The sequence below is a fragment of the Spinacia oleracea genome, chromosome 1 (assembly GCF_020520425.1).
Source record: "Spinacia oleracea cultivar Varoflay chromosome 1, BTI_SOV_V1, whole genome shotgun sequence".
NCBI lineage: Eukaryota > Viridiplantae > Streptophyta > Magnoliopsida > Caryophyllales > Amaranthaceae > Spinacia > Spinacia oleracea.
The window spans coordinates 15,939,361-15,959,148 of record NC_079487.1 but is presented as its reverse complement, the minus strand read 5'-3'; the positions used below and the strand labels follow the sequence as shown (position 1 = coordinate 15,959,148).

At 38.0% G+C, this 19,788-nt stretch overlaps 1 protein-coding gene and 1 pseudogene across 1 annotated transcript; one reads left to right on the top strand and one right to left on the bottom strand.

Annotated features, from left to right (window-relative positions):
* Nucleotides 1-568: 568 nt before the first annotated feature.
* On the top strand, nt 569-18,886 carry LOC110793654 (protein argonaute 4A-like; annotated as a pseudogene).
* On the bottom strand, nt 2,774-8,023 carry LOC110796401 (uncharacterized). Its single transcript, XM_022001459.2, has 5 exons — nt 7,596-8,023; nt 4,909-7,072; nt 4,678-4,821; nt 3,402-4,268; nt 2,774-3,298 (listed from the first exon to the last, which is right to left on the bottom strand). Exons 1-5 carry the CDS (start codon nt 7,673-7,675, stop codon nt 3,026-3,028), a joined length of 3,528 nt encoding a protein of 1,175 aa, XP_021857151.2. The 5' UTR covers nt 7,676-8,023; the 3' UTR covers nt 2,774-3,025.
* Nucleotides 18,887-19,788: the final 902 nt, after the last annotated feature.

Sequence of the window (19,788 nt, the reverse complement as noted above, 5' to 3'; positions counted from 1 at the left end):
TCTAGCCAAACAGCAATGGACAATTAGAGTATAAGTGTATAACTTGTACTCGGTAATGTACTTGATAGTGACATAATATTATTCTCTTGAGATTGTCTTCCCTCCCTGACTGTTTAATTAACCGTTTAAGCATGTAGTGTACTCCCTCCGTCTCATAATATAGTGCTTGTTTTTTTAAAATGGTATCCCTAAATGATGTGCATATTTTTATTTTAAACCATTAATTTTTACCCATAATACTCTGATGTACTAATTGTAATTCCAATATTGTTTTAAAAAAGTCAGAATTTTTACTTTGAAAATTATACTTTTTGACTTTTATTCAACCTATATGCTTGATTTTTGTCTTTTTTAGCCTCATTTATTATGTACACACCTTTAATCTTTAATTTCCCTCTCCATAAAAGTCACCTAACATGTATTTTATGTTGAAAGTACAAATAATTATTGTTTTATTATCAATGTTATCCTGCTTCAGGTTAACATCAGGTGATTAGTTGTTTTCAAGTTATAACATCAGGTGATTCTGTTTCTGATCCTGGTGTTTTTTTTTCTGTCAAGTAAAAGCGGAAATGGATGGTACTAAAGAAAAGCAGCTGCAGAATCGTGTTCCTATGTCAAGGCCTAGCTATGGAACAAAGGGAGACAAAATCCTCGTATGCAGTAATCACTTCAACGTCAAAATTGCCAATACTGATGGCTACTTCTACCATTACAACGTATGTAACATCTACTATATCTCGCTTATGAATATATATGTTGTAAAATATCTCAAGTATTTCCTTCTGTTGACAAGGTTGCAATCCGTTATGAAGATGGAACATCTGTTCTTCAAACGAAGAGTATAGGACGGAAAGTAATGAAAAAGCACCATGAAACTTATAGTTCTGAGATGGGTGATAAGGAATATGCATATGATGGTGAGAACTGAGAAGGCATTGTTTACTGTTGGACCCCTCCCAAATCAGGATCTGTTGGATTACGCTGTTGTGCTCGATAAGATCTCGTCTGATGGTAAGAGCCTCAAATTCAATAGTGGCGATGGAAGTCCTAATGAATTAGATACAAAGAGAAGAAAGCGTGTATATCAAAGCAAGATGTTTAAGGTGGATATCACCTATGCTGCTAAAATTCCAATCAAGGCAATTACTGATGCAATTCGCGGTAAAGAGTCTCAGGAAATCCTTGATGCTATTCGGGTGCTAGACATAGTACTCAGGCAACACGCTGCAAATCAGTAAGTTTTTTTAGATTTATTCTTGTGTTATTTCTTCTCTTGAATAATACTCCCTCTGTTTCTTTTTGTTCTTGTTCTTTACGTTTGGACTTTTGCACGTTTATTAACGACTAATTAATGTGCATTGAGATTCCTCTATTTTTTTTTAGGAAATTTTGTGCAACACTACCTTTAAGTTTGGACGTTTTGTGAATTACTACCTTATAAAAAAGTTTTTTAATTTTGCTACCTTATAAGTTTGTTTAGTTTGAGTAACACTACCTTGTAACAGTTTCTGTCAAATTCCTCCGTTTGTGGGCCCCACCTCCAACGGCTATATTCAACTGCTTAACTCCCTTTCCCCCTTATTTAAACTTCCTGTAAAGTTTTATCAACCACATTCAACCAATTTTTCGGAAAAAAATCAAGAAATCTGGGTAATTTTTTTCTCAAAGCAAGATTCGCAATTTGGTTGAGGAATCGAGTAACCTAAAGGTGAGTGCATTAAATTCGTTCTTGTTCTTCAATTTCTGGGTTTATTTTTTCAATTTAGGGTTTTTGTTCTTGTTCAATTTTATTAAATTCGAATCCTTTTGATAAATTTAGCGTTTGAAACCTTTGAATTGTCATGTGAAAACAACTACATTGCAAAATTGGGTTCTTGAATTGACTAAAAATGTGGGTATTCGTGGTTTAAAATATCAATTTTGATCGTTATTTGCAATTTGGGGGTTTTTGATTGAGAAATCAAATACTAATAATTAGTTGTTTTAACTGTTGCAGGATGTCGAGTGGGTCTCCTTGTGCTTCAAAAAAATGTTATTGTGGCATTCCATCCAAGATGTTGACATCGTGGACAACTGATAACCCGGGGAGAAAATTCCTGACTTGTAAGTTCTCTGATGTACACACTGGTAGGAAAGGATGTGGTTGGTTTTATTGGGTTGATCCTGATGTTGTGGAGTGGCAAAGAGTCGTGACGAATGAACTGGTGGTGGAGAAGAGATTGCTGAAAACAGAGTTGAGGGTCATGATGACAGAATTGCAGAAGTTGGAGGATGACAAAGCCCTTCTTGTTGCTGCCAATGAGAGGCTTGAAAGGATATGCAATGGTGGAGTGGCTCGAATGAAGGGGACAAAGGATAAGGGCCAAGAAATTGCCCATTCTGTATTTTGGTTTGTTGTAGGATTAGTTGTTTGTTGTGTGTTGAAGTTTGTAATGAAGTTTCTCTAGTGTAAACGCGACAATGGAACGGGAAATTGGATTTCATGTAATGTAATGTAATGTTGTTGACATTAGTTGACTCTAATCATTTAATAATGGTAATTCTAGCTTATGACAATATCTTTTTGCATTAACTTGTGTTCGATTATTAGCTCCGTTTAATTGTGTACCGATTAAAACTTGGTTAGTATACGTGCTCGTTTCACCTGTCATTCACCACAGAGGATAAATCTATAAATTAGGTAAAGTCCTTGAAGTCAACGGGAGTCAACTTTGGTCCATTGACTTAGTTTAAATGGAGGACAAATTTTTCTCAAATGAACCACACCTGAACATCATATATTCATAACAACAATTCAACAAGTGAACAACAAGAACAACAACTTGTTAAACCTGCACTTAACTGAAACGAGCCACGCGTGAGCCGAGCTCGAACGTCAAATATAATTAAGGGGCAAATGAATCTTTACACAGTGTTCCAATGTAAACCTTGCACCTAATTAGAATTGTCATTGCCAAAATGTAACCTTGTTGCTAATTAGAAACCTTAACTACTTGTTCAAAGGAATTACAACCAACAATACTTAAATATGCCACACTGGTTTCTTTGTTGTCTGCAATTTGGGTCTGAGTTTTGGAGGGAGTGATGTTTGAGGCTGATGAGTTGATGTTTGGCTGGATGGACCTGGATGCTGACTTGCTGTCTGACCTGGTTGCTGACTTGAGGTCTGACTGAGTGGAGGAGGTTGATAACTCCCTGTCTGACTGGATTGAGGTGGAGCATTAAATGTCTGTTGCATGGTAGCTGCACTTGAGTTTTGTTGCTGTGGTTGAGTGACTGATTCAGCATTATACCTCTGCATACACAACAGAAACACATATTGTTAATGACAATAGAAACACAGAAACATATTCAGCTCTAAACAACAGAAACAATGTAAATACATGACAAAAACTCACCCTTAAAACTCTTGCAGCCCTCTTGTTTCTGTCAGCAACAACCCATGGGTTCTTGGAGGGATCCCTCCCTGGTTCCTTGGGCTGAATAACACCAGGTGGATTATTGCACTTTCTCTTGTTGTGGCCTGGTTGTTTACAGTTTGAGCAGTTATTCGGCTTTTTCCCTCGCTTCACAAACCTCTCCTCAGCATCCTCACCTGCTTCTTTCTTTCTCTTATGTGACTTAGGCCTTCCTGGCATTTTCCTTAACAGTGGAGGCAAAGGTCGAGGCAAATCTGTTTTCTTCCACTGCTTCATCCCGGGCATTGGCTTGATATGAGGCGAGTAAGTTGCTAAGTATTTGGCCTTTGAGTAACACTCATGAACAAAATCTTCAGGCCTCCACCTCTTCTTCACAATACATGCATAAGCATGTGGACATGGTATTCCCGTTAACTCCCACCTAAAGCATGTGCATGTCAACTCCTTCAAATCTACCACATGCCTATCAAAAGCAGTTTCCACCTCCCACTCATCTAATCTAGAAGGACAGACTATACAATTCAAAGATGCTTCATAAACCCAAGCTAAAACCTTCTCAACAAATGGCATAAACCTCCCCTCATACTTTTGAATACCCTCCCACTTCTCAGCATTCCTTCTCATTACGTACCTCCTAATCCAATCTAGGCAGGTTATTATTGGTTTATCCCTAGCTTCCCTTATCACAGCATTAAATGTCTCACAAAGGTTGTTGAGCAACATGTTAGACCTAGAATTCGATCCAAATGCATGTCTACACCAATGAACAGGAGGTATGTCACTCAAGTAGTTATATGCATCCTCGTTTAGCTCTTTGATTTCAGCCATGTAAGAATCATGCCAATGCTATACATGTAACAAACAAAAACAAGGATGACATCAACAAACAATAACAAATGCTATACATTTATACATTTAGTGCGATTAAGTCCCGACTCGGGTACGTGTCCAAGTCACGATTCGGGAACGTGTCCAAGAAGCATGCTTTACTTTTCTACCCTAAACACACATGCTTTTAAAATAAAATCACAAGTGCAACCAAATTTAAGAATACGAGTCGATTTCTAAAATAAAATCACAAGTGCCGCCAAATCTAAGAATACGAGTAGATTTCTAACATGAAAGCCTAAATGCAAATAAATCTAAGAATACGAGTCGATTTCTAACATGAAAGCCTAAATGCAACTAAATCTAAGAATACGAGTCCATTTCTAACATGAAAGCCTAAATGCAACCAAGTTGAAGAATAGCAAACCTTAGTTGTTGATCTTGCTGCTGCCCAAAACAGGTCCTTATAGGCTGTGCCACTGAATTTATTCTTGAAGTTAGCCCATATGTGTCTAGCACAAAATCTGACCTCGGCTTTTGAACTCACAACAGATATAGCATCCAATAGTCCCTGAATTGAAACAATAAACAGAAACACAAGGTTAGTAAACCATCCAGAAACTGTACCTCATTGAACAAAAGAATAAAACTATATTACCTTTTGCCTATCAGACATAAGAGTCAATCCTTCTCCGTCATGGTGTCCTATGTCCTTCATCAGCAAATCAAGAAACCATGTCCAACTGTCAGCATTCTCAACTTCCACCACTGCCCAAGCTACGGGAAAAATATTGTTATTTCCATCTTTGCTCACAGCCACTAAGATCATTCCTGGATGAGCCCCTTTAAGGTGACAACCATCTACTCCAATCAGGGGCCTACATCCATTCTTAAAACCCACTTTGAGAGCCTCAAAACAGACGTACAATCTTTGAAAGAACGGAGTGGGGTTGTCTCTAATCTGGCATTGTACATAGGCTGAAGAACCAGGATTGTATTGAAGAATTGCATACCCATAGTCATACACAGCAGCATACTCATCTGCAGCATCCCCATACAGAATCAATTTGGCTCTAGCCCTAGCAAACCATGACTTGTAGTATCCAATATGTAGCCCCGTTTCCTTGTAAACCCTTTCCCTAAACTTAACAAGCCTCCAATATGGTTCTGACCTCCACTCCTCCAAATACTTCTCAGCTAACCACTCCGATGTGATTTTAGAACTTGAATGAACCACACCACAAGTATGCTTTAACCTTAAAGACTTGATCTGAAACGTTTCTTCCATCCTTAGTTTCTTCACATGAATCTTAAACCTACACTTATGTGGATCATCACACACACACTTTACAAGCTTTGCATGCTTTTTATCCCATGGACAACTACATCTATACCTACAATACACACTCACCCTCTTCCTTCCATTATGAAGAAGGTAGTAATCGTAGTGGTTCTCGATCGAATGATACCTTATCGCTTTCCTAACAGCATGAACACTCGGGAACTTTAAACCCAAACTGAGCACAATCTTTTTCTTGAAGTCTGACTCTGGATTAAAGGTAGGGTATGGATCTACTTCATCATCTGAACCACAAAGAATTCTAAGCTCCTCTGAATCATAATCCACCTCATGTTCTAGATCCACTTGTTCTTCCACCTCAGGTGCTAGATCCACTTGTTCTTCCACCTCAGGTGCTGCAACCTTATCTACCCTCTTATTTCCCCTCAACACAGTAGACAATGGCTCACAGAACAACTCATCCTCCTCTAGTTGTTTTATGTCCTCTTCCCCTGGTTCAAACTCCACATCTAAATCTGAAAAGTCTGAATCACTTTCAGACCAATCACCAAACTCATCATTTTCAAATAAACAGTCCCCAGGATCCTTTTTCTTTCCTTTCCCCTTTTTCTTCCCTACTTTTCCTGCTTTTCCTTTGACCTTTTTCCCCTTCTGTGCTACACTCTTTCTCCTAGGGGTAGAGGTCTTCAAATCTGGACTAAGAAGAGGTGGGTTTGCAGGCAGAGGTGTTTTTGAAGGTTTTGTGGGAGTGGTGGTGGTATGAGGAGGGATTTCTGTTGGTTCTGTACTTGGAGTGTGAGGATCAACTGAAGATATATTTGAGGGAATAGGTTTAGGAACACTTGCTTTGACAGTGGCTGAAGCAATTGGCTTTTTTAATTGGGTTTTGTTGGGTTCTTTTACAGTGGATGGATTCTCACTTGGCCCTGTACCCTTTCCCATGTAAATCACATCAGGATCAAAACCAAGCCTTGGGCTTCTCCTAACTAGGGAAAACTTTGACTGAAGTGGTTCCATTTTCACTTGTTTTAGGGTCACTGTTGATGGGCCAGCAGGTTTGGTTGTAATGGGCTGGGTCAGTGTTCTTTGTGGCCCAGAAGGATTGCTTTGTGTAGCTTGTTTCAGTGGTCTTGGTGGTTTAAAGTTGGCAGTTTGGTAGGTAACAGATGGGCCAATAAAAGCTGGTTTGGATTCCTCAATAATGTACAAAATCACCCTGTTAGACCCATCTTTTGTCTCCAATAACCTCCCTATATCATCATGAGTGTGTATAATCTTCCTACCCTTAGTCAAATTCATCCCATGTAGCCTAAACCATACACTGAAATTCTCAATAATCCTCCCTATAGTTCCACTCATCCCTTTCATTACAAGCTCCCTCAAACTAAAAACAGTTAACTCATGCAACCACACTGTCAATCTAGTATACAACTTCCCACCAACATAATCAGTTTCCCCCTTATTGAAAACAAACTTTCCCCCCATCCATATTGCAAGATCAATGTAACCCAACTGCTCATTCCTACAATTTTAATTACCAAAAAAAATTAACTGCAAATCAACAGTGATTACAAAAAATTTAAAAAATCCCAAATCGAGTACATGTCCAAGTCCCGACTCGGGTACGTGTCCAAGTGTTCGACTTGGTTACACAACACGAACAAAAAAGTAACCACATGTAATCACTGTAAACTAATAAACTAATCAGTTATACTAATCTAATTTTTCCAATAATAAACAATTATTTCACAACACTAATCCAGAAACCCAATCCAGAAACCCTAGACATTAAAAAATTAGGGGTTTTTCAATTAAACAATCAATTAATCATTATTCACATTAAACAATCATTTAAACAATCATATTAAGGTTTCCAACAACATTAAACAATGAATTCGTGGATTTCAATGACAATAAAAAATTAGGGTTCTTGATTCAAAATTTCACAGTGCAATTAAAAAATTAGGGATTCCTAATTAAACAACTAATTAACCAATAATATCACATTAAACTACTAAAATCGCATTGTTTTAACTGTTTAATACCTGATTTGGGATCCACCTTGTCGGTTCGTTGGCATTATCCCCTTTCCCTTATCCTTTGGACCACTTCCTGTCGTTTTCATCTTTCCAAGATCTCCTTTTGGACCACTGCGCGTAATAAAGAGAAGAATCTCTTGACTTGAAGAAGATTCAGAAGTGTAGCATCATCAATTATGGCTTTAGGGTTTGTGGTTGAGATTGAAGGAGAGAAGAATAAATGTGAAGCAGAGGAAAAGAAAAATGACAGAGGAAAGAGAAAGGAGAAGATAGAAGTTGGTGGGAAAGCAAATGGGGGGACATAGGAGTAATTTCAATTATGAAAATGGAGGGAAACGTTGGAGGTGGGGCCCACAAACGGAGGAATTTGACAGAAACTGTTACAAGGTAGTGTTACTCAAACTAAACAAACTTATAAGGTAGCAAAATTAAAAAACTTTTTTATAAGGTAATAATTCACAAAACGTCCAAACTTAAAGGTAGTGTTGCACAAAATTTCCTTTTTTTTATTTCAACAACGATAATTACTTTTATTTATAATGTTTTCACTTTTATCAAAATTCTAATATTCTGAAAATGAGAAAAATTAACACCTCAATAGAAAAATGTGAGATATTAAATGACCTAATGAATTTAATTGGTTAAAATAATATTTTGATACAATATTAAAATATTTATGTGATAATATAAAAGGAAATGTAAAGAACGTTTTGAGACACTCAAAAAGGAAAACGTAAAGAACAAAAATAAACGGAGGGAGTACTAAATAAGAAGTGTCAAACGGATCGGTCGGGTCGGGTTGTAAAAATTATTTTCGGGTTCGGGTTAATTTGGGTTTACAAATGCTTGATCAAGACCCAGAACTTTCCGGTTAAAATCATATTACACCCAACAATAGTAACAACTACCTGTTTACTATGCTTAAAATTCCTCATAATCTCATTTATTACTATAAATACAATGAATTCCAATCAGTCTGGTCAAAATGGGTTCGATTCGGATAAAATTGAGTTACGGGTCACAAAATCTTGTTTAAGACCCAATATTTCCGGGTTGATTTTTGTCAGGTCTAATACTATTCTCTTATGTTGGTATAGGGAGTGCCTTTTGGTGAGGCAATCTTTTTTCGTTGATGATCGTAGGAACTTCACAGAGCTTCCAGAAGGTGTCCTTGGTTGCAGGGGTTTCCATTCAAGTTTTCGAGCCACTCAAAATGGATTGTCTTTAAACACGGGGAACTAACTTCTCCAACTCTTGTTTTGTTGAGAATGGTAGTGTGTCAGCATGCTTAATTAAGATCTTAGCCCATTTCATTACTTAGTGTCCAGCCCATTTAGTTGTAAAGTCACATGTTCAACTTATGGGATCATGTGACTTGTTTTGTCTCTTTGTATGAGTCATGTTTAGGGTATTATCCTAGGACAATGATTGGCCAGCCCTTACTTCTAGGTTGATGCTGCGCCGTCCTATTTAAGGACTTGTAATGAGCAATCAGCTCACAACTTCGAATGAATGAAAACAGAAATGAAATGAGGGCTAAATGAGAATGTTGATTGCTTGCTGTTTGTATGAACTCAAGGCTGAAATGTCTTCATGGTATCAGAGCAAAGGTTAGTAAAGCTCGATCTTTTCTCATCTTTCCTGGTTAGCAAACCTGTGTAGAAGCAATCAATCAATGTTTCATGAAGTAGCCTAAAAATAGAAGCTTTTTCTTTTAAAACAGTTAGCTTTACTTGCACTGTGACTGTCTTGTGCATATGGTCTGAAAACTTTGATAAAAATGACTACTATAGAAACTACTAGCCCCTTATACCTGCACCCCTCTGATGGAAGTAACTCCATAAATATTGAAAAGCTCCAGGGATCCTCAAACTATAGATCCTGGAGAAGATCCATGGAAATATCTCTGGGAGCCAAGAGAAAACTTGGGTTTGTGACAGGTGCTGTAACTAGAGATGCTAGTGATAAAGTAAAACAGGAATGCTGGGATACCTGTAATGATATGGTGATATCTTGGATCCTAGGGTCTGTGTGTGAATCTGTTAAGAAATCTATAATGTTTGTAGCCAACTGTGCTCAAATGTGGAAACAACTTGAGAGCAGATACTCTGTGTCAAATGGATCTAGAAAGTACAGACTTTGCAAAGAGATTTGTGAAACAAAGCAACAAGGGAGGATTGTGTCTGAATACTTCACTGAAATGAGAGCTCTGTGGGAAGAGCTTGAATCCCTAAGTGTGTATCCTGCCATTACCACCATGACAACAGAGATAAATGCATTTGTGCAAGCCCATGAACAACAACAAGAAGAAATGAAACTGTTTCAGTTTCTGAATGGATTAGATGAAGCATATGGTGCTCAAAGAAGCCACTTGTTAATGATGTCCCCTCTTCCTAGTGTTGATACAGCATGCAGCTGTGTGCAGCAAGAAGAGTCTCAAAGGGAGATACTCAAACCAGTAAAAGAAGAAAATGAGGCAGCTGCTATGTACAGCAAAGTGCAGGAGCTGAACTGCACTGCTTGTGGCAAGAATGGTCACACACAAGACAAGTGTTGGACTGTAGTTGGCTATCCTGAGTGGCATGCCAGGAGTCAACAACAGAACAAATTCAAACCCAGAGATTACAGTGGAAAGAAACCACAAGTGAGAGGAACTGGATTGAAAGGGAATCAGAAATGGAATAAGGGCAAGAATGGCAACAAATGAAGAATGGCTGCTAATGCTCATAGTCACAGTGAAAGTGGCTCATCAAGCTCAACAACCTTCACTGCTCAACAACTTGAACAATTGTTGAGAAATCTGCCTGCACTCTCAAAGAATGGAGGATCTGACACTGAAGAAGAAATGGATGTGAGCTACTCCAATATGGTGAGCTGTTATTTTGCTGACAAAAGCAACAATGAGTGGATCATTGACACAGGAGCATCTCACCACATGACTGGAGATGTAAACCTGCTGTCAAAGATAGGAACTTGCAACAACAAACCAAGAATCAACTTGCCTACAGGAGAAACTTCTCTCATTAGTCATTGTGGTGAAGCTCTCCTTGAAAACAAGATAGAACTTAAAAATGTATTGTGTGTTCCAGCCTTCAAATACAACCTTCTGTCAGTCAAAAAACTCACTCAAGATGGGAAGTGTAAGGTGACCTTTCACCCAAAATTCTGTATCATTGAAGATGGGAGAACTTCAGAGGTGAAGGGAGTTGGGAGAGTATCAAATGGTCTGTATTATCTTGTGAACAAAGCTCTGGGTTATATTATTGAAGAATTCAAAGATCAGAATATCCAGTGCATGAATGCATCCACCACTCTGAGTGTGCCTGCAGTGATACAAGGAGTAAAACCTCTCAACAAGACCACCCTGTGGCATCACAGATAGGTAGGGATGGCAATGGGTCAGATCTGGACCGGGTCCGACAGGATCCAGACCCAGACCCGCTTTTTAAGAGGTGGATCCAGATCCGACCCAGATCCGCTGGGTCCAAAAAAATCAGATCCAGACCCAGATCCACTGGGTCTAATGGGTCTAGGGTCGGATCTGGATCCTAAATGGGTCTAAGCGTATTTCTTTTCCAAAAAAATTTGTCCCTCATTTTTCTCATATTACGTAATTTTTTCTCCCATTTTTTGTATGTAAACGTAACGTTGCTTTAATAAAACCACTAAATATGGAATATTCGTTAATTTTGTTTAGGAAAAAAATCATATTAGCCCTGTAATACAATAAGTATTTAAAGTTTCTAATATTATTATGTATATGTCACGTCAAACAATTTTTAAATAGTTTAGTATCATAAGAATTGAATAAAGTTTAGCACGTAAAGATTGAATTATATTTAAATTTTAATATTTTTTTTAAAAAAATTTATATAGGGTATGTGGGTCGGATCTGGACCGGATCTGGATCTTTAATTCTTGGATCCAGACCCAGACCCGCCCCATTGAACAAAGACCCAGATCCGCCCCAAATCCACAGGGTCTAATTTTTTTGGACCCAGACCCTTAAAAATGGACCGGGTCGGATCTGGACAGATTGGGTCATGCTCCTCTCAACAAAATCAGCAAGATACATGAGCTTAAAGGGTTCAAAAACACCACAGAAGACATCTGTTTGACCTGTCCCCTATCAAAATTCACAAAGCTGCCATTCAAGCCAAACAACTCAAGAGCAAGCAAGCCATTTGAACTGGTTCATATTGATACCTGGGGTCCATACAAAGTTGAAACAAGGGGTCACTACAAATACTTTCGAATTGTTGTAGATGACCACTCCAGAATGACTTGGGTTCACCTGTTGAGACAGAAGTCTGATGCATTTGAAGCAATCAGAATCTTTGTTCACATGGCAAAGAATCAGTTTGGGTATAGTGTGAAGATCATAAGGTCAGATAATGCTCTTGAGTTTGATGACAAGAAATGCACCTCTTTCTTCACTGAATTGGGAATATCTCACCAAACCTCTTGCAATGACAGACCTCAACAAAATGGGAGAGTAGAAAGGAAGCACATGAATGTTCTAGAAATGGGAAGAGCATTGAGATTCCAGGCTGGCCTTCCACTCCAATTTTGGGGAGACTGTGTTCTTACTGCAGTTCATCTGACAAACAGACTGCCAAGCACAATTCTTGATCACAAAACACCATATGAGGTACTTTACAAAACTGTACCTAATTATAATCATCTGAAAGTCTTTGGTTTCTTAGCTATGTGTCACAATCCCAGTAGAACTGCAGATAAATTTGGCCCTAGAGGTGTGCCTTGTGTATTCATTGGTTATCCCATGACCCAGAAAGGATACAAACTGCTTAACCTGACCACAAACACCACCTTTGTATCTAGAGATGTGAGATTTTATGAGGAAATATACCCATACCAGCTATTTCATAAACACACAAATGAGTCCAACCCTCTCAACCTGAACCAAAACACTGCATGGATTGAAACTCACAATGAGACCAGTGATGACCAAAACACTCAACCAGTGACAGAACCAACTCCTAATCATGATGAACCAGATAGCCCTGAACCTACCATAGACCCTCCACCAAGAAAATCAACCAGAACTCATAAACCACCCACCTGGCTGAGTCAGTATCACACAAACATGGCAAACACCACCACAGACCAAAAGAAAGTGAAAAATGTGACTGAATTCTCAAACACTCTTAGATTCTCCTGTTTCATGTCTCACATCACCAAAAAAACCCAATACAGTTCACTTCAAAGAAGCCATCTCAAACCCAAATTGGGTGGAAGCTATGAATGAGGAACTTGAGGCCCTAGAACTGAATCATACTTGGGAGATTACAACCCTACCACCAGGGAAGACAGCTATAGGATGTAAGTGGTTGTACAAACACAAACATGACAGAGATGGATTCCTTGAAAGACACAAATCAACGCTTGTTGTCTTGGGGAACAGACAAAGATATGGGATAGATTATGAGGAGACATTTGCTCCTGTTGCAAAATTGACCACTGTTACATCCCTATTAGATGTTGCATCCATAGAAGAATGGTTTGTACATCAAATGGATGTTAAGAATGCTTTTCTTCATGGTAACTTGCAGGAAACTGTGTACATGAAAATGCCACCTGGATACACTGAGATGGGAAGCAGGATAACAGTTCAAGCCAAGGGGGAGTCTGTTCCTAAGTCTGATCCCACAAAAGTGTGCAAACTCAACAAATCTTTGTATGGACTCAAACAAGCCCCTAGACAGTGGTTTGCTACATTGAGCTCAGCCCTGAAAAGCAACAACTTCACTCAGTCCAAGTCTGACTACTCTCTCTTCACCAAAAGAACTGGAAAATCTTTCACAAGCATCCTAGTCTATGTGGATGACCTAATCATTGCAGGAAATGACATGTCATCTATCTGTGAAGCTAAGGAGTTCCTCTCATCTCAATTCCTAATGAAAGACATGGGAGAATTAAGCTACTTCTTAGGAATTGAAGTTGACAGAAACAATCAAGGAATATTCCTTTCACAGAGGAAATATGTACTAGATCTCCTTGCTGAGTATGGTCTTACTAACTGTAAACCACTCAAGCTCCCCATGGATGCTCATTTGAAACTATCTGCTGATATTGGTGATGTGTTGGGAGATCCTGAACCCTACCAAAAACTTGTGGGAAAGCTCATTTACCTCACTATCACAAGACCTGACATTGCCTTCACTGTCCATGTACTGAGTAAATTCATGCACAAGCCAACAAATGTTCATATGCAAGCTACTATGAGGGTGCTAAGGTACCTATCTGGTTCACCCAATCAAGGAATTCTTCTTGCCTCACACTCTTCTACTCAACTCCAAGCCTACTGTGACAGTGATTGGGCAGGCTGCCCTACCACCAGAAGGTCAACATCTGGTTTTTGCATCCTTCTAGGTGCCTCTCCCATCTCTTGGAAAGCAAAAAGACAATCTGTGGTAGCCAGGTCCACTGCTGAAGCTGAATACAGATCAATGGCACTGACTGTGTGTGAAATACTGTGGCTGAAACAACTCTTGAAGGATTTGGGGTTACCAAACTTGGGCACCACTCTTGTTCACTGTGACAATGAAGCAGCATTGGCAATTGCAGCCAACCCTGTGCACCATGAGAAAACAAAACATGTTGAGATAGACTATCACTTCATCAGAGAAAAAGCAGCAACTGGTGTGATCAAACCAACCAAGATTGCTAGTGTGGATCAACTGGCAGATGTCTTCACCAAGCTTCTCTCCACTCAACAACAACACTACCTTCTCTCCAAGCTGGGAGTTTGTTCTAAACCTGCACTCTCAGCTTGAGGGGGAGTGTTGAGAATGGTAGTGTGTCAGCATGCTTAATTAAGATCTTAGCCCATTTCATTACTTATTGTCCAGCCCATTTAGTTGTAAAGTCACATGTTCAACTTATGGGATCATGTGACTTGTTTTGTCTCTTTGTATGAGTCATGTTTAGGGTATTATCCTAGGACAATGATTGGCCAGCCCTTACTTCTAGGTTGATGCTGCGCCGTCCTATTTAAGGACTTGTAATGAGCAATCAGCTCACAACTTCGAATGAATGAAAACAGAAATGAAATGAGGGCTAAATGAGAATGTTGATTGCTTGCTGTTTGTATGAACTCAAGGCTGAAATGTCTTCATGTTTCTTACATTTGTTTGTATAAGTTGGATTTAGTACCTTTCATCACATATATACTTGGTGCCTTCTTTTCTCTAACAAGCAGATATGTCTTTTACAACAATTATTCAACCTGGACCCTTACTTAAGTTCCTCTGTGACAACCAGAGGGCAAAGGATGGATACAGTATTGATTGGGTTAAGGTAATTATGAAAACATATTCTAGCTAGGACTAGTTGGTAACTTGGTATATGCACAGACCATAGTGCTGATGTTGTACTACTATCTATCTTGTTTAGGCAAAGCGCACTCTGAAAAATCTGAGGATAAAAGTAGTCCCGGCTAATACAGAATGGAAAATCTGTGGGTTGAGTGAAGAAATATGTGGAAGACAGAAGTGAGAATCTTATTTACCTGTTCTAGTCGTTGTTGTATATGATGATCTTCAATTGTTTTTCATCACTATTATGTATTATGTATGTGCAACTTTGAACTGTGTCGTTTAAGGTTCTTGCTAAAGAGGAGGGCAGATGGAGGCGAATATGAAGAGATTGAAATGACAGTGTATGAATATTTTGTCAAAATTCGAAACATACAGCTTCGGAACTCAGGAGACTTTCCTTGTATTAATGTGGGTAAACCAAAGAGGCCGACTTACATACCCATTGAGGTGATTGATAAACTTATAAAAGATTTGGCATTGTGTTCTTATCCATTTTCAACTCTTGAGTATTATCTCAGTTGAATGAACCCCCTTTTTTTTGTACAGCTGTGTTCATTACTTTCTCTGCAAAGGTACACAAAAGCATTAACTGTTAATCAACGATCTGCATTGGTAAACATTGCAAGGAAGAAACCACAAGAAAATATGAGGATTCTCTCAGATGTATGCGCTTGCAAATCTTCTCTTTGAACTACAATATTTGTTTCATTCTGCCACATTTTGCTTAAGTTCAGAATCTTGGGTTGTTTTCAGGCTATGCAGAGATCCAACTACGCTGCTGATCCAATCCTACGTACGTGTGGCATTTCAATAAACAGTGATTTTATGCAGGTTCAAGGTCGTGTTTTGGCAGCTCCTAAGGTATTAATTAAACTCACTTCTAAGGTTAGTTTGGTTGACATTCTAATGCATGGGAAGTTCTATTTCCTAAGAAGTAAAGAGCAAAGAGGTTGTTTGGTTGACATGATCATAGGAGGTGAAACTTCCTAGGAGTTCTACTTCCCCCAAAACAGGGGAAGTTGCTTACTTAGTCCCCCTAGGTAAGTAGAACTTCCTATGGGAATTCAAAGTTTCTATGCTCAACCAAACAAGAGTACTAAATTCCTAGGAAGTTGAAACACATGGGAATTGCAAATACAAGGGAAATATAACTTCCCAAGTGCAACCAAACATCACCTAAGAACAGTAAAAGGAGATCGATTGTGTCTTATTCTATGAACCTCTCTGCAACAAATCCTTGTGTTAATTCTTACAGTTAAAATTTGGAAATGGAGAAGAAGTTCCTAGAAAAGGTCGCTGGAATGTTAACCATAAGGTAAATTCCACATTCTCTTTGTCAATCCCTTAGTTCAGGCTTTATGTTTTCTTTATGGATCCTTTTTAAGTTTTGTTGTTGCTTGTTATCAGAAATTTGCAGAGCCCTTACCTTTTCCAACCTGGGTGGTTGTAAACTTCTCCCCACGTCGTGACATACACAACCTTTGCAGAGATCTGGCTAATGTTGGTGAACGAAAGGGATCTGTATGTGTCAAAAACCAAACAATAAGTCTTGTCTTGTGATTTTTGTATACAAAAATAATAGACTAGTAGTATTTCAGCTAATTCAAGTATGGATCTTGCTTTCTTCTTGTCCTTCAATTTTGAAGAAAATAGGACCCCCGAAGTATATATTTGATGAGAATCCAGAGTATAGACGAGCTCCACCTGTTGTTCGTGTGGACTTAATGATTGAGCAAATAAAGAGAAAGCTACCACAACAACCACCAACCTTTATACTTTGCATTCTTGCTGAAAGGAACTCTGAAATATATGGTTAGACTCATCACCATTACACTAATTACATCTTCACTGTACATCAGACCATCAGTCGAATGCTTTAGTTTTGACCTATTCTGATTTCTGTACAGGTCCTTGGAAAATGAAGGCACTAACTGAACATGGATTTATTACTCAATGCATGGCACCTGTACGAGTTAACGAGCAATATCTCACCAATCTTCTGCTTAAGATCAACGCCAAAGTAATACCATATGATGTTTTCTTTGCAAATTTACTACTTGATTAGATTTCTTTCTGCAATTACTCTGTATTATTCTAAATTATCTCTGGCTTCTTTACAGCTAGGTGGATTGAATCATCTTCTTGCAGTCGAACGCAACATTCCTGTGTTCACTAACAAGCCTACCATAATCTTTGGAATGGATGTCTCTCATGGCTCCCCTGGCCAGTCAGGAGTTCCATCAATTGCTGCTGTAACATTCCCCTCGCTCTTTGCCGCTCTCCCTTTACTGTTCTATTGTGTTTTTCTCTACTGTTGTTATGTGATTTAGTTCTAAAAATATAATAGGTTGTGAGTTCTAGAACATGGCCATCAATATACCGTTACAGGGCATCTGTACGGTCTCAGTCCCCTAAAGTTGAAATGATAGGCTCTCTCTACAAGCCCTTGCCTGGACAACAAGATAAGGGGATTATCAGGTATCTTTCCAGGATTTTTGTTCATTAATTAAACATCCCTTTTTTAACTAAATTTGAGGAATTTTTATATCTTACTCTTCTAATAGGGAGCTTCTGGAAGACTTCAAAAAAAACTCCGGCCATAAACCTCTGCAAGTCATAATATTCAGGTATGATATAAAGTTATAAACCTCTTTGTGTGCTTTGCTAATCTATGGTTAACTCAAATAGTTATGTCAGGGTCTAACGCTAATGTTTTTACTTGGTACATGAATCACATGATCAGGGATGGAGTGAGTGAATCACAGTTCAAGCAAGTCCTCAACATAGAATTTGAGCAGATTCTTCAGGTTTAATTTGCTGCCTGAACAAACAAAGAATTATATGTTTTGAATGTTTTCAGAGATTTAATGTGCATTATAACGAATATTCAGGCGTGCAAGGAATATGATGAGAATTGGTGTCCTAAATTCACCATTGTTGTTGCTCAAAAGAATCATCATACCAAGTTTTTCCAACAAGGAAGTCCTGACAATGTACCACCTGGTTAGCAATCAATCAATCTATCACACTTGAAAAGAGTTGAAGAAAGTCGTATTTTTCTGTAAAACTCTTTTGCTGCTGTTATTTCTTGCAGGAACTGTGATTGATAGCAAAGTGTGTCATCCATTATACTATGACTTTTACATGTGTGCACACGCAGGGATGATTGTGAGTACAAATTTCTTCGAATCTTCTTCATATGAAGTACTTTGTTTTATGGCTCATTTTATAGGGTTAATAAAATTTGCAGGGCACAAGCAAACCAACTCACTACCATGTGTTACTAGACGAGATAGGCTTTTCACCAGATGATCTGCAAGAGTTGGTTCACTCTTTATCCTATGTGTAAGAAGCCCTTAACTCAAACCGTGTCTTAAATGTCGAACATGCTTAAAAACAGACCTAAAATTCATACAATTTCAGGTACCAGAGAAGCACAACTGCTGTATCAATAGGTAAATCTAATTCGTACTCTTAAAATACTTCAGTCAGTAAGTAAGCTCACTTCCACCACGCTAATTAAGTGTTTTAATTCTCACTTGTTTTTTCTTTTTCTCCCGTACGTGCAGTCGCACCAATTCGATATGCTCACCTAGCAGCCAGCCAAGTGTCACAGTTCCTCAAGTATGAGGACCAATCAGAAACATCATCCGGTCATGAAAGCGTGACATCTGCTGGAAGTCTTCCTGTGCCCGAGCTCCCCAAGCTGCATTACAGAGTATGCACCTCAATGTTCTTCTGTTAACCATATGAGTAAAAGACCATTCTAGCCCCTCAATAAAACCATCAAGTATGTAGGATATTTTAAGTTATCACTGCATTATGCATACGGTTTTTGGAGAGGTCTACTGATCATTGTTGATCATTCATACACTACATTAATTACTTCTGAATTTTTGGACCAAATTATGTGTTTATGCAGCTTTTAAATCTTTTGAGCTACACTTTTTACTATGTTTTTACACACTTAACGTATTTAAAACTCCCTTGAACATGAATATAGGGATTATATTACTCGTTCATATAAGTTTATGAACCATTCATATTAATTTTGAACGAATTTTAAAATAAGTTCGCGAATAGCCTCAGTATTATCAAGCAAGCTACATAAGAATACTTCTGTTTTCGCTTATTTGTAATTTTATACTCCGTATATCAGAAAAAGTCTTACTCAATCCAGATCAAACACCTAGATTTCTAACCGAACTGAGCTTGAATATACATGTCTAAATTTAAGCTTGGTTTTAAGTTTGAGTTTGAATTTGAGTTTAATTAAAACAAAATTTTAAATAAAATAGCTTACTATTATGTGCCGTAAGTCGTAACCCGTTGAAGAAGTTGCGCATAGCTGACTACATAAATTCTTATTTATAATGGGTGTACAATAAATATGGTACATCAAAGTAAAAGTTAACTCAAAATGCTTAAAAGTTAAGCTTATATATGTAAAAGTTATGTATTTTTTAGTGTTAAATTTTTTCATTTTAGTAAAACTTATTTCTTTAAAATGACAAATAATGTATAAAATTAATCATTTAACCCTTTAAAATGTTTATCTATCAAATTTTTTATTACTAATATAAAAGTTAATCAAAATTAGGTTAAAGTTACAAAAAATTGGGTAAAAGTTATCTTGGTGTACAATAAATTTATTGTACACCTAGTGCGCGCAAGACCTTTTGTAGCTTACTATTGGAAAAAAGATAGATAATGTCATGTCCTATCAATCGGTTTTGAGACAAAACTACCACTTAGTCCTTTATTTACCCTTTCTTGCTTTCTCATTGTCTTTTTGTCTTCATTTTCCTCTTACAAATGTTCGAAATTTATATAACTTCTTTCAATTAAAAATTTCTTGC